We start from the raw sequence: 14,446 nt of genomic DNA, 5'->3' as shown, positions 1-14,446 counted from the left end.
GTTCTTGCGGAACTGCTTCCAGCCAAGGTTCCCTGGGGGACGGGGGCGGGGGGAAGGCGAGAGCCGCGGCGCAAGGGAGGGTTGGCGGGGGTGGGGTGGGGAAGTCTAGGGGATGCTCAAGACTGGGAAGAAAAGTTTCCCTCGCGCCTCGATCTTGGCCTCCAGAGGTCGCGACAGCTAAAATGGGGGCGTCTCCCCTCGACGACAGATCCCCGCGGGAGCCTCTGTCACTCGGTTCACCCGGACCCGCGAACTCTGCGCCTGGAGGCGAATCGCAGTCTGGATGCTCATAAGGCCTGGAGGCCCCAAAGCGCTGGGCTTGGGTACCATGAAAACGAGCTTCTAAAGACGACGCCGGGGTCCAGGGGTGCCGTCCCGAGCCCCGAGAAAAAAGTGAAAGGCGAGATGACACGCACTCATGGGGCAAACGTTGGGAGAAAAAATTCCGAGCCTGGAAGCAGCAGGGAAACACAAAACCTGTTCCCACTGGAGATTAAAATTCTGGGGGTTGAAGATGGGGGCAGCGCCCCTCATCTCCACTGCCCTCACCGAGGCGCCCAAATCCCTGGTGCGCCTCTCTACGAGCTCCTGCTTCTCTCCTCTCCGCCTGGCCGGTGAGCTGCGCCCGCCAGCGCCCCAGCAGCAGCTAGATGTCAGGCGAAGCCCGGAGCGCGGCGCGCGGGGAAGGGAGGGGATTGCAGGGGAGGGAGGGGAGGGGCGGAGAGCGCGCGCGGGCTCGGCCAGTGCGGGGGGTGGGCGGGCTGAGCCGGGGGACGGCGCGGGAGGGGGGAGGGAAGGGGGGCAGCTGTGGGCAGGGAGCCGGGCTCGGCCGCCAGCACTAAAGATGGAGAGGCGCCGGGGCCTCGCAGGGGAGGGGGCTCGGCGTTGACGTGGGACGCGGCGGAGGCGCCGCAGCCGGTGGTGATTTGCTAACCTCGCAGCACAGAGGAGTTGAGGGCGATGAGAGCGGGTACTGCGAACTGCCGGGCGATGCCGCCGCTACCGCCGTGATACCGAGAGCAACAGTTCCCCAGCAACACCCCTCCCAGACAGAGGCACACACCCCCAAGAGGCACGCACACCCACCCCACGGCACCCGGCTCGGCAGTGGTGAGTTGGGGGCCAGGGAGAGGCGCACCGCCCAGAGATAGCTGTGCGCCCGGGCGCCCCAGGGCTGGAGAGGTCTGGGGGGGCGCGCTCGCTTCGGCCACTCGACCGCTGGGCTTCTGCCTTATTTTATTCGGCTTGTTCCCTTCCTGCTGCTGCAGCCGTCGCCGCCGGCGGTTGGGGGTCGGCTGGAAGGGGGAGCCCTGGCTGTCAGCTTGGGCGCAGTTGCCTCCCCAACCCTTCCACTCCAGGGCACAGTCGGGGTGAGAGGTGGGGAGCAGAGCGGTCTGCGGGGCCGGGGGGCACAAACGGAGGGCTGGGAATAGGAGGCTTTGTACCACCAGGGGCCGGCGGAGGAGCCGGGAGCCTGTGGGTGCTCATATGTATGCCGACCGGTGCGCGGGCGCGAGATAGGGCTGTGGTTTATTTGTGTGTTTATTCGCCCGCCAGCTGGGAAGCTAGGATCGGAGGAGTGGTTTTGGGGGCGGAGGGGAGCCGGACTGGGACTCACTTGGGTTTTGTTTCTCTTTGGAAAACGTGGTGGGCTCCTTTTTCTTGATTGGACTTGATCCCCCAGGTTTTGGGGGGGAGGGGCTCCGTGGTGGAGCGCTGGAGTGTCTCCACCGCTCCGGGCCCTCCTCGGCTCTCGGCGGGACCGGCCGTGGCGCCGGAGCTCGCTGTGCGCTCCCGGCCGCGCTCGGTGGGTGCTCCGCTCTGCACCTGATGCGTTCGGGATGCCTTTCCCACCCCGGCGCGCCGTCAGCTCGTTCTCACAGCCCCTCGAACACTCCCGCACGCGCTCGAAATGCGCAAGATCTCGCCGGCCCGCGGACCGGCTGGAACGCACAGACGCGCTCAGCACCGACTCGCTGGCCGCTCCCCGGAACGCTCGCAACGTGCCTGGGCCGGGCGCGCCTGCTGCTGGCGCCACCCGCCCGAGGCCGGGGACCTTGTCCGTCGCTCGCGGGGATCCCCGCCCTGGGTCGGAGAGAGAGGGCCCTCAGATCCCTTCTCGTCTTTCCTCCCACAACTCGTTGTCGGGCTTTTGTGCTTCCCCTTCGCCTCAAGGCGAGTCCGCCTTCTCGCCTGTCTCGCCCCGGCGTTCGGCCCGCCTGAACTCTTGCCTTAAGCCCGGGTCTCTTTCGCTTTTCTTCTTTCCTAACCCGGCTCTCTTTCTCGTTGCCATCTGGCTTCCCCGGAAAAGTTGCTTCCCCAAGTTTGCTGAAGTCGTCTCCAAGTCTCCGTAGGGGGTGGCTGGAAACAGGGTGGGGGGTGAGGGGCGGGAAGATGTGAGAGCGCGATCGATCCCCGGAGCTCGAGCTGGTTAGCGCTGGCTTTCCGCCGTGACGAGGGGCACGGCGCTGCAGCCAGCACCAGCCGGCTCCCGGGCGCCGAGCCGCGGGTTTCGGGGATGGCTGATCAGGGCACCCTGATTTCCTTCAGAACCTACGGTGCTTGCTTTGGGGAAGGATTTCGGGTAGACCAGCTTCCATTCTTTCGATTCCTACCCCCTAGTTCTCTGAAGCCCAAAGTCTGCGGGGAAAGCGCATGGTGGCAAGGCGCTTGTGAATAGTCACCGCCCCCCCACCATCGCCTCCGTTCTCACCCCAGGGTGGGGAGCAAAAGTGTCTTCTTGATTGACTGTCCTGTTAACCCTTTCTAAGTAAGATTTGTGGCTCTGGAGTCAATAGGGTTCCTTTTGGGAGCGGAGGCCAGCAGTGTTCCAAGAGGAAGAGCCCTTGCTCTGCGTTGCTCCCAATTGACTTCACAGCAATATTGGCCACAGCAAGGCCGAGGCTGGGAGGAACCTGGGCCTGTGAGATCTTTCAGACACGCTTTAGACTGGTTTGGGAGACCCAGAGCCCTGTTACTGATCCCAAACAGCACTTGGGAGAGAGGCCTTTGTCTCCAGCTCAGTCTTCCCTTCATGCTGGTAACTCACACCATAGATGCTGGTGCCAGTATAACCTCTCAGCCCTCTGAGCCAGGTCTAGCAGTCAAGCATCAATTCCTCTTCGGGTCATGGGACTTGCCCATTCCCGGGAGCCTGTGGGAGACACTGGAAGTTTGGGTTCCCAGCACATGCACTCCTGGGTTTAGGGGTGCATGTTTCCTAGGATCTCTCTGTAGGTCCTTCAATACCTAGCCTGCATATTACAGATCTTCCTCACTACTGGGCACTTGTGGGTAGGAGATAAGTGCAGCACATTATGTAAGTGTGGCACATTATGTAAGTGTGGACATGTGTGCTTGGGGCTTCCCAGGTAGCGTAGTGGTAAAGAACCGCCTGCCGATGCAGGAGATGCAGGAGACATGGGTTCAACCCCTGAGTGGGGAAGATCCGCTGGAGGCGGAAATGGCAACGCACTCTAGTAGTCTTGCCTGGAAAACTCCTTGGTCAGGAGCCTGGCAGGCTACAGTCATGGGGTCGCAAAGAGTTGGACACGACTGAGCATGCATGCACACATGTGTGTTAACTGTTTCTACTTCTCTGGCTGGTGCATGCACACATACATGCACACTACACAGTTGAGATTTTGGATTACTTATACAATCACTTTGAGGTACCCATGATTGGGAGTGAGCCAAGCTAGTACATAGACTATGTGTGTGTACTTCTCTTAGGGCCTAAGCAGAGGGTCAGGGCGTGGGTTCATCAGCCCTTTGCAACCCTGAGAAGAGTGGAAGGGCAGAGGCCCAGGAAGGCATTAACTGAGGGTGAAAAGGTGGGCTGGAGGAGAACCTTGCCTGTAGATTTCTCTGAGCTGCTACTCTAGGCTGCTAGCCCCTGCTAGGCTGGGTGTTGTTCCTGGGGCTACCACAATGAGGCAGGATTTAGAGAAACTTCGTTTTGAAGATGAGATTTGCTGCACGGGGTATTCAAAGTAAAATTGAGTGCTTACACTGACTAGAAGAGGGGGTTAAATTCTTACTCATTTAAATTAAGCACTGGGCATTTTCTCACAATCAGTGTTGACTTTGCACAGGAGCCCCCCACACTCAGATTTAAAGAAAGCTCAGGACTCAAAAGACTCCATTGTAATTTTCATTTTACTTCTTCTAACAGATGTCATAGACCAGTGAGTTAGGCATGTGCTACATAGCAGAACCTTCTTTTTACTCCCATCATCCTTGGGCCTGTAAAAGCAGTCATGTAGATTTCTAGGAAGCCCTTTCCCTCTATTAAAATCTCCAGGACTGTCTTGCTGCAGGTTTGGGTCAGGGGCTATTGATTGAATTCTTACTCTTAGGGACAGTAACTAATCTATCTTTTGTTCTTGCATCTCTTTTGCCTCTTTTCCCATTTCTCCCCTCTAGCCCTTGCCATTGGCCCAGGAAACACACCCTGCCCCGCCACGCAGAGCCAGGAAGGAAAGAAAGCCTCATGCCTAAGCCTCGGGGAGCACCATGGATCTGACAAAGATGGGCATGATCCAGCTGCAGAACCCCAGCCACCCCACGGGGCTCCTGTGCAAGGCCAACCAGATGAGGCTGGCCGGGACGCTGTGCGATGTGGTCATCATGGTGGACAGCCAGGAGTTCCATGCCCACCGGACTGTGCTGGCCTGCACCAGCAAGATGTTTGAGATCCTCTTCCACCGCAACAGCCAGCACTATACTCTGGACTTCCTGTCTCCCAAGACCTTCCAGCAGATTCTGGAGTATGCATACACGGCCACGCTGCAAGCCAAGGCAGAGGACTTGGATGACCTGCTGTATGCCGCCGAGATCCTGGAGATCGAGTACCTGGAGGAGCAGTGCCTGAAGATCCTGGAGACCATCCAGGCCTCAGATGACAATGACACGGAGGCCACCATGGCGGAGGGCGGGGCCGAGGAGGAAGAGGACCGCAAGGCGCGCTACCTGAAGAACATCTTCATCTCGAAGCATTCCAGCGAGGAGAGTGGCTATGCCAGTGTGGCGGCCCAGAGCCTCCCTGGGCCCATGGTGGACCAGAGCCCTTCCGTCTCCACCTCATTTGGCCTTTCAGCCATGAGTCCCACCAAGGCGGCGGTGGACAGTCTGATGACCATAGGACAGTCTCTCCTGCAGGGGGCTCTTCAGCCGCCCGCTGGGCCCGAGGAGCCGACCCTGGCTGGGGGTGGGCGGCACCCCGCGGTGGCCGAGGTGAAGCCGGAGATGATGCAGGTGGATGAGGTGCCTGGCCAGGAAAGCCCTGGGACTGTGGAGTCTAGCATCTCAGCTGGGATGGGGGACAAGGTGGAAGAAAGGGGCAAGGAAGGGCCCGGGACCCCTACTCGGAGCAGTGTCATCACCAGTGCCAGGGAGCTGCACTACGGACGTGAGGAGAGTGCTGAGCAGCTGCCGCCTCCGGTCGAGGCTGGCCAGGGGCCCCCCGGCCGACTGGAGCCCCCTGCGCCCCCAGCTGAGAAGCACCTGGGCCTCTACTCCGTGTTGCCCAACCACAAGGCCGATGCCGTGCTCAGCATGCCGTCCTCGGTGACCTCGGGCCTCCACGTGCAGCCTGCCCTGGCTGTCTCCATGGACTTCAGCACCTACGGGGGTCTGCTGCCCCAGGGCTTCATCCAGCGGGAGCTGTTCAGCAAGCTGGGGGAGCTGGCCGTGGGCATGAAGGCCGAGAGCCGCAGCGTCGGGGAGCAGTGCAGTGTGTGCGGCGTGGAGCTTCCTGACAACGAGGCTGTGGAGCAGCACAGGTAGGCCCCTCTGCGCCCGTCACCCGCTGCCCGAATTTCTGGCCTCGGCCCTGCCTTTGTTCCCAGCTGTCCCCTAGTCCTGGGGCCTGGCTCCCTTGTTCTCTTTGCTATTTGTGAAAAACCACTTGAGGGGATCACTTTTCAGGTCTGTTGAGAGAGCTTTGAGTCTTTCCTGAACATGGGGGAACTTACGCGCCCAGTTCCTTTTTTAAAAAAAAATTTGATTTTTATTTATTAATTTTTAGATCATGTCAAGTGGCCTACAGAATCTTAGTTCCCTGACCGAGGATTGAACTTCCGCCTTCAGTAGGAGGACTGCCAGGGAATTCCTTTCGCCCAGTCTTTACTAAGCTCTTTGCGCTCTTTTTGCATTTGGGCTCCCGTTTTGCTTTTCCTGCTGTTGGGTCTTTTCTCCTCTGCCTGGAGAGAGTCCTAAAGTGGAGGGAGGGAAAGGTGGGGTGAGGAGGAAGGGCCCACAGCCGGGGTCTGGCCACTCTGCCCAGTTTCAGGTACCTGAGTTCCCCTGCGGGGGTTCCTGCCAAGGCCGGCAGCTCAGGAGAAGGGGAGGGGCTGGAGTCTGCTTAGACCCAAGAGCAGCTGCAGGTTCCAACCGTTGTTCCTGGTGAACCTTCATCACCAGGAATGTTGCCTCCTCTCCCTTTTCATTCTCTGTCCTTGTAAACACGTTTCAGGGGAGCTGATTTACATTCAAGGGAGAAGGATGGGTATGAGAAACATTGGTTTTGCAGCCTGCAGTCTTATTCTTAACCCATCCCTACTCACATTGAATTGAATACCACTTTGGGCCAGCATCGGCTTCCCTCTGGCTTCTGTTTCCTTCTCTGTGAAATAGCTTTTATGACATGCCTGCTTCAAATGCTTTTCGTGGAGTCGTATTTTTGTTAACGGCAGTTTTCCCAGGTAGATGATGTTCTTGTTCATAGGGAGATAATAAGACCTTTTCTCAGGGTCAGGTAGATACCGAGAGGCAGAGCTGGATTCAAGTTCAGGTCTTAACCTTCTTGCACTTTGCTGCCTCTCGGAGTTATTCAGTCCGAAAGAGTGTCTTGTCTGCACAATGAAGGGTTTTGAAATTGCTCATCAGAAGTGGAGTAAACACAGAGGGAATCTGCAGTGAGTTTGATGTGCCCATCACATTACCCTCCAGTTCCTGGGTCAGGCGAGGGGTGTTAAGAAATCCAGTTTCTCTTTGTCATCTGTAATAACATTTCCCTGCACACTCTCTTGCCTGCTGTGCTGCAGATCTTGGGTGGATTCTTCACTTTTGTACTCCTCTCCTCGCTGCCCACCCCCAATTCTTCTGTTGACCATTCAGGAGGGGCTGTAGGGGAGAGGAGGTGGGGGCATGAAGTTGGAGGCACCTGGAGATCATCTGATTCCACCAAGCTGAGTCAGAACCTCCTCCAACTCTGCTTAATCAGATCTTCTGAGACTTACCTTTTGGAAAGTGCCACTGAGCTCCACGTAGCCGATTCTCTTCCGGTCGGGTGCGAAAAATAACCGCCACTAAGGTGTGTCTTCATGACACTTGTACTGCTCAGAAACAGGCCGAGGTTGTGTTTGTTTTTGCTCACACTTTCCTAAAGAGGAAACCCGCTCCCCAGACTTGACCAGATACATTGATCGCCTTCTCCGGATGTGAATTATTTCAGTTATGTGCTATGAGAAACGGGGTATAGTGGAAAGTAATTTTAAAATGGAGATTTCATTGACGTATAACGGTTTCAGGTATATAATGATTCGGTATTTGAATATTTTATGAAATGATCACTATGATAAGTTGACTTAGTTAAAGTCCATCACTTTAGATAGAGAATTTTTTTTCTTAAGCACTTCTAAGATCTACTCTTTTAGCAACTTTCATTATGTAATGCAGTGTTGTTAAATATAGTGATCATGTTGTGTGTTATAACCCCAGGACTCATTTATTTTTTGACTGCCTTTGACTACCTTTTCCTGTTTTCCGCAACCCCAGTACCCTGGAAAGTAGGTTTTTGTTTTTTTTTTCCTGGCTTCTTCCTGGGTCCTTTTTGCCTCTCTTTACCTGAGAGGGCTGCAAAAGATAAAAACTCTCCCAGGAGTTTTCTGTGGGACCCTTGTTCCTCTGGGGAGAGCTAGAGGGTTGGCTGTGTTCTACACCCCCCTCCTCACCAGAGCATGGGTAACAGAACTAGCCATGTCTAGCACTGAGAGCTTGGCAACCTTATGTAACCTTTCTGAGTCTTGCTTTACTTTCTTTATAATGGAGGTGTTCTGCAGGGTGGGGTGATGGATTAACGAAGTAACATCCAGAAACCCCTGGAGCCGCAACTGGCACTTAGTAACCAAGAGGGTGAGGGCTGGACCCTCAGTCCCCCACCTGGCTTGGGTCTCATCTCTCCTTCGCCCCCGCAGCTCTGAGTGCTACGGTGTGGTGTCCACGGCCCTGCCATCAAGGGGTTGAGTTGGCTGGGAGGTGGTGCAAAGGATGTCGCTGTCCTTCTGAGCTTGTGATGGTGAGCCGCCGGTCCTGGCATCCTTGGCGTTGTGCCCTGGGCTGCTGACACTGGAGAATGTGCTATTGACTGAGGGTGGAAAGTGGGCTGCCGCCGCCCCAGAGGCTGGAGCCTGGGGCTGTGCCCTGGGTGGAAAGCTGTGGGGTCCGAGGAGATCAGGGACAGAGAGAATGTTCCCGCATGCTTTCCTCCCTCGCTCTCACTGGCAGCCCCTGGCTCCCTATCTGACACGCTCTCAGGAGGCTTCACCTCTCTCCCTGTCTCTCAAACCTCCAGGATGAAGGTGCTGCTTCCCGATTTCCTACTGTTCTCTTGTGTAAAGCTGCCAGCATAACACAAACAAAAAAGTCAAGACAAAAGAATCAGAGTGGGAGATTCTGATGTCAGGAGGCTGTGAACGTGATAGCGATGAACATGATGAAATAACAGACCACAGGATTGATTTTATTTTGTTGGTAAGCCAGTAGGCTAGAGCGTTGGTAAAGGTTAGGTACCTGCTGGCGGTAGTTGCTTTTCTTCTTGCGGGGTGGGGGTGGCAGGTGATGGGCAGAAGGGCACAGAGAGGAAGGAGGGGGAGAGTGCAGGGAAGGGAGGCAGGCAGGAAGGTGTGTGATATAATCACATCAGTGTGCTTTGCTTGTGACTTGGTTCCAAGCTGGGGAGAGGGGAGCCTGTTGGGGTGACAGACAGTTGGAGTGAAACTTTGTAAAGTTACAGTCCCTGCAGTGCACGGTCAGATGTAAAAGCAGTGTCAGATGTAGCCCGATGGATTGATGGAAAGCCCACACAGAGATGCTACCTGGGTAAATCAAATGGGGCTTACCTGCCTAAAGGATCCGGAAGGAAGTCAGAACAGAGGGCCTGCTGGATAAGCAGATCTGTCTCCAGGCAGATACAGGAGCAAGTGCTGGGTTCTAAAACCTCCCCAGCAGGCTCACATCGCAGAAGATAATGTCTGAGGGAGGGAGAGTCTCTTTGGGAAGGTTGGACTCTCCTTTAAATTTCCCTGGTGGCTTAGAGGATAAAGAATCTGCCTGCAGTGCGGGAGACCTGGGTTCAGTCCCGGGGCTAGGAAGATCCCCTGGAGAAGGGAATGGCAACCCACTCCAGTATTTTTGCCTGGAGGATTCTGTGGACAGAGGAGCCTGGAAGGCCCCAGTCCATGGGGTCTCAAGAGTCAGACACGACTGAGTGAACTAGCACTTTGTTGAAGCTTGATCTCTGTTCTGTCTCCTTCTCTCCCTGAAAGGCTGGGCCTGCTTTGCATGTCACCTTGTCTGGATCTGATCTGGGGACCAGCTGAACTAGGCCAGGTGCACAGTCTCCTTCTCAGAGCCACGTACATGTGATAAGATTATCGGGAATAATGTGATTGACTTAGGAGTCAACACAACCCTCCTGGGCCTCAGTCTCCCCAGGCTCATGAGCCTAAGTCTTTTTTCTTTTTTATGGCCATGCTGCGTGGCTTGAGGTATCTTAGTTCCCTGACCATGGATTGAGCCCTCGTACCTCCTACAGTGGAAGCGAGTAGTCCTGACATGCTGGACTGCCAGGGAATTCCCAGCCTGGTCTTAATACGTTTCTGAATTAAAGTGCCACAGAATCAGGGTGGGATCTGGCTTCCAAGGAACCTCTGGATCTCCTGCAGACAAGCCCTCGGATCAGCACTGCGTGTCCTGCATACACACAGGAGGACCTCTTGTTTGGTTCTTGCAAGCATGTTCAGAAACCCCAGAGGTGGTCCCAGCCCTGTCTCTGCCCTCAGGACTGCAGCCCTGTTCAGAGGCTCCCCAGGCCAGGTCTAGAGTGCATGACCATGTTGCAGAGCCATCAGGTCCTGTCTGGCCCTTGCCTTGGCCTCTTCAGGTGGGCAGCTGCACGGTTTTCAGTGGTTGACCATGTAGAGGGCTGGTAACTGTTGACCTTGGTTTAGGCCACTTGGAGAATTTAGTTGTTGCCCTGAATTCTTGGTCCCTTCTCATCATTCTGCCAGCTTTAGGCACTGCTGAAGTCATACCAGATTCTATTTGGAAAAGAGCATCCAGTGGGGTAATGATAGCCACAGTAGTAATATTTATTTTTAAAATGTACTTAAATTTATTTTTGTTTATATATCTTTTGACTACACTGTGCAGTATGCAGGATTTTAGTTTCCCAACCAGGGACTGAACTCATGCCCTCTGCAACGGAAGCGCAGATTCTTAACCACTGGACCACCCGGGAAGTCCCAGCAGTAATGTTAATAATGCCTTTTATCAGTTGTCCCACTTTTTCCTTTGCAAAGCACCTGTTTTAAAAATATTTATTTATTTTTGGCTATGCTGGGTCTTTGATGCTGTGTGGACTTTTCTCTCGGAGAAGGCAATGGCACCCACTCCAGTACTCTTGCCTGGAAAATCCCATGGACGGAGGAGCCTGGTAGGCTGCAGTCCATGGGGTCGCTAAGAGTCGGACACGACTGAGAGACTTCCCTTTCACTTTTCACTTTCATGCATTGGAGAAGGAAATGGCAACCCGCTCCAGTGTTCTTGCCTGGAGAATCCCAGGGACGGGGGAGCCTGGTGGGCTGCCGTCTATGGGGTCGCACAGAGTCGGACACAACTGAAGCGACTTAGCAGCAGCAGCAGCAGGACTTTTTTCTAGAGATGGTGATCAGGAGCTGCTCTTCGTTGCAGTGCACAGGCTTCTCATTGTGGCGGCTTCTCCAGTCGTTGGGCTTGGTCTTTGGGGTCACGGGCTTCAGTAGTTGCAGCATATGGGCCTGGTAGTTGCGGTTCCTGGGCTCCAGAGCGCAGGCTCAATAGTTGTGGCGCGTGGGCTTGGTTTCTCTGTGGCATGTGGGGTCTTCCCATACCAGGCCTCGAACCTGTGTCTACTGCATCGGCAGGCGGATTCTTAGCTCCTGAGCCACCAGGGAAGCCCCTGCAAAGCACCTTTAATGACTTTATCTCTCTTAACCTCCCAGCCTCCCCGTAGGGGGTGCAGATCTCTCATTCCATACTGCTGATGGTGAAGTCTGAGAACCTCTGAAAGCTAAAAAGGCTTTGTGTAAGTTTGCAGCGTGCTCATTTAGTGGCAAAACCTGGTCTGAACTGATGTGAGGCTATATTTATCTCGCCTGTTTTGAATATTCATATGTTTTGCTGCAAAAATATTAATGTGTTTGATTACGGAGTGGTTCCCTAGACTTCCCTGGGCCTGGTGAACACTCAAGGCCCATAGTACCTTTTTAAAATCTGAACAGTTCAGATTTCCAAAGCACCAAGGATTTGGGTGAGGGATTGTCACCGTCATCAGCTCCAACTTACAGATGAGGAAAATGGGCTTTGAGTGAGTAAGTGACATGCCCAAGGTCACATAGCTGTCTATAAATGGCTAGAGACAGGAGCTCGGCTCGCCTTCTAATTCGCAGTCCCGGGTGCTCCAGGCCAGGCCATATAAGCACATGGGCATTGCCATTCTAGGTCAGATCCATCTGACCTAGTCTTTGGGCGCCAATACCATCCCGAAGATACCACCGTCGGAGCCTGCAACTCTCCTCCTTGACGTCAATCCTAAAGGTCAGGTGGAGCCCGGCTTCTCTTAATAGCTATTTATGGCTGCTCTGTCATTCACAGATTTGCCCAAATCCTTTCTGAAACCATTTCTGTTTCCAGGAAGTATCCTTTGGGGGATGATGAATGACTTCAGTTTATAAGCTCCTGGAAATCTAGTCTGTTCAAGAGGTCACTGGCTGAGAAGATGGGAAGATGGCTTTGTGGTGCTGTGTCCTGCCGTTTTGGAGGCCGTTTCTGTATTTTTTTGTTTTTCAGTTCTGTCACTACTGTCTCTCTTTTTTAATCTGGAGTTTAACATCTTAATTTGTAAAACCAGGCCCTTGGATGAGCTATTTCTGGTTTGTTGAACTCTTTGGAAAAAAACTTCTCCTTTGGCACTCACTTATATCTTCATGAAGTCATTTTGGTTATTTGAATTTTGCTCTGTTTTGGAATCTGGTCTGGCAGTCGGCCAGCTGAAATGGGGGTCAGTTTGATTTGATTATGTCTGCTCTGATTTTGTTTTTTAATGCTTCAACCTGCTTAGGGTTACTGAGTCATCTGGAATATAGACTGAACTCTTGGGAAGTTTGAAGATGAGTTCTTTTATTTTCTTTCTAGTGGAAGAAAGTTGCCTACTCTTTCATCTCAGTGAAAAGTCCCATTTTAACTCGCTGTCACTATTGGTTGGAGCTGCTAATTGCTAGAAGGAGAGGGGAAGAAAGCTTTAGTTCAGCAGTACTTTTCCCTCCTGCTTGTTCTAGGAAAGCTATTTATGACTCTTTAAAATAGTGATTATCCTAAACTGTTAAAATCAAACCTCCATTCACAGCTTGGATTTCTTGCTAATTCAGGGGAAAAACATTTCCAGTTATTTTAATTCAAAAAAATTAATGACTTTAAAACAAGTCCAACCGAAAGCCCACGTGTGAAACATAAAAAGTCTTGCTAAGTGAATACAGGAGTGCCTCAATTTGCCCATTGGAAGGTTCTGGAATTTTCCACGATAAGTAAAGGTTTTTGTAGTCAAATTCTGTTTTGGCGGTTTTAAGTGAAAACTCTGACTCAGTGGCATTTATTTTGTTAGTAAGGAAAATCTACCAGCGCATCCCCGCTCCCCAACCTCCAGCACCACATTTTTCACTTAGTGATGGGCATTTTGAGCAACTTATACTATCTGGGTTAGAATCTCGATTTCACCACTTACCTGCTGTGTGACTATGGTTACATTACTTAACCTCTCTTTGCTTGTTTTGTCTATAAGATGGGAATAATAACCCAGTACCTACTCACTGGGTTGTTGCAGGAATTAATCCCTAAATATTTGTCATGAGCCCCTAAATATTTGTCATGAGCATGGAAGAATAGCAGAGATCCAACGTTTGCTGTTGTATTTTTGCAGTCCTTGTTGGTGTGAAGCTGGTGGTGCAGGGTTAAATTTGTGTTCCTGTTGGTTGAGGTCCTGCTTGACCTCAGAGGTGTCCATTTATCCAGCACCTGAGAACCGCTGGGGTTTTTGCAGCTGGTTCACAGTGAGCACCTGCATTTCCCCCCCAAAAAGCCGATCTCTTGAGGCACTGTGGCCAGGGTACTCTTTGTCCCATTGACCTGAAGCCTGATGAGTCATTGCAGCCCTCTTTTAAATTTAGCTGGGCAGCCCTCCACTGTCATCAGTTATGAATGCTGAGGCCACTCACCAACGCCGGGCCCTATTGCGTGTGCATGTGGCCAGGCCAGCAAATCAGTGTGATGGGAGCACAGATGCCTCCTCACCTAGAGAAGTCTGGGCTTTGGGGGCGGCATGCTGCAGAGCCCCTTCCCATCCCCACCCTACAGTGCAGGATGCTTCTAAGGGCAGATTCAGCAAATAGCGCCCTGAGTGCTTGATACACACGCTAAGTGCATTCATGGTCAGTATCTGCTGAGGACCTCTAGCCACCCGCCGGGGTTAGATATTTGTTTCCCATTCCCTGATGGGCAGAGGGAAGCCTGAGAGGTTAACAGACTGTTCCCTGGTGAGACGGTGAAGGGTGGCACCAGGGCTTGTGCCCAGGTCTTCTGGCTTCATGTTCATGCTCGTTTCCACAATGTCCCGCTTGGATCTTCAGCCCCTGATGGAATCAGAAGGGAAGGGGGGATACAGGAAGGACCAGCTCCATGTTCCCTGAAGTTGCTAACCAGGAGCCTCACCGCTTGGCCAGTTCTGGCCTCCTGGCTTTGTCCGGTGGCTTGAGAAGACGGAGGGAGAGTACTGATTACTTGGAAGGGTTTGTGTCTTAGGGGGCTGGGGTCACAGGAGTCCATCATCTCTTACAGACACAGGGAGAGGCCAGCTTCTGCTGACTTCAAAAACAGAAAAAAAAAGAGAGTAAAAAAGAAACCCACTTACAAAAATAAAAATCCCGTGCCGTTAATTTCATGCCAGCATAATCAGAAATACCCCTTTCTACTGTTTCCCCTTAAAAACCCCCGTGTCCTTATTATGCTGGCTCAGTCTGGAAAAACTCTGGTTGGGTTTTGCCTATGTGAGGCTTATCTTTGCAGCTGCCAAGAGGGAATCCAGTACTTGATCGTCAGCATGGAAACTTCGGCTAACAACTCACAGAAACCT

At 53.2% G+C, this 14,446-nt stretch overlaps 1 protein-coding gene across 4 annotated transcripts in view; it reads left to right on the top strand.

Moving 5' to 3' along the window:
• The first annotated feature begins 808 nt into the window (after nucleotides 1–808).
• The window catches only part of ZBTB16 (zinc finger and BTB domain containing 16), a 203,549-nt gene continuing 189,911 nt past the window's right edge, over nucleotides 809–14,446 (top strand). The window contains exons 1-2 of one of the 4 annotated variants that reach the window (XM_070384181.1): nucleotides 809–1,110; nucleotides 4,426–5,783. In XM_070384181.1, the coding sequence (XP_070240282.1) occupies nucleotides 4,516–5,783 (1,268 nt within the window). In that variant the 5' untranslated portion in view covers nucleotides 809–1,110; nucleotides 4,426–4,515. Of the gene's footprint in view, nucleotides 1,111–1,140; nucleotides 1,378–4,425; nucleotides 5,784–14,446 lie in introns of those variants that run through there. The other 3 variants (XM_070384178.1, XM_070384179.1, XM_070384180.1) reach the window with 3 other exon arrangements.

Source organism: Bos mutus, chromosome 15 (assembly GCF_027580195.1).
Source record: "Bos mutus isolate GX-2022 chromosome 15, NWIPB_WYAK_1.1, whole genome shotgun sequence".
NCBI lineage: Eukaryota > Metazoa > Chordata > Mammalia > Artiodactyla > Bovidae > Bos > Bos mutus.
Note: the sequence above shows the minus strand (reverse complement) of the source record. Positions and strands in the feature narration are given on the sequence as shown.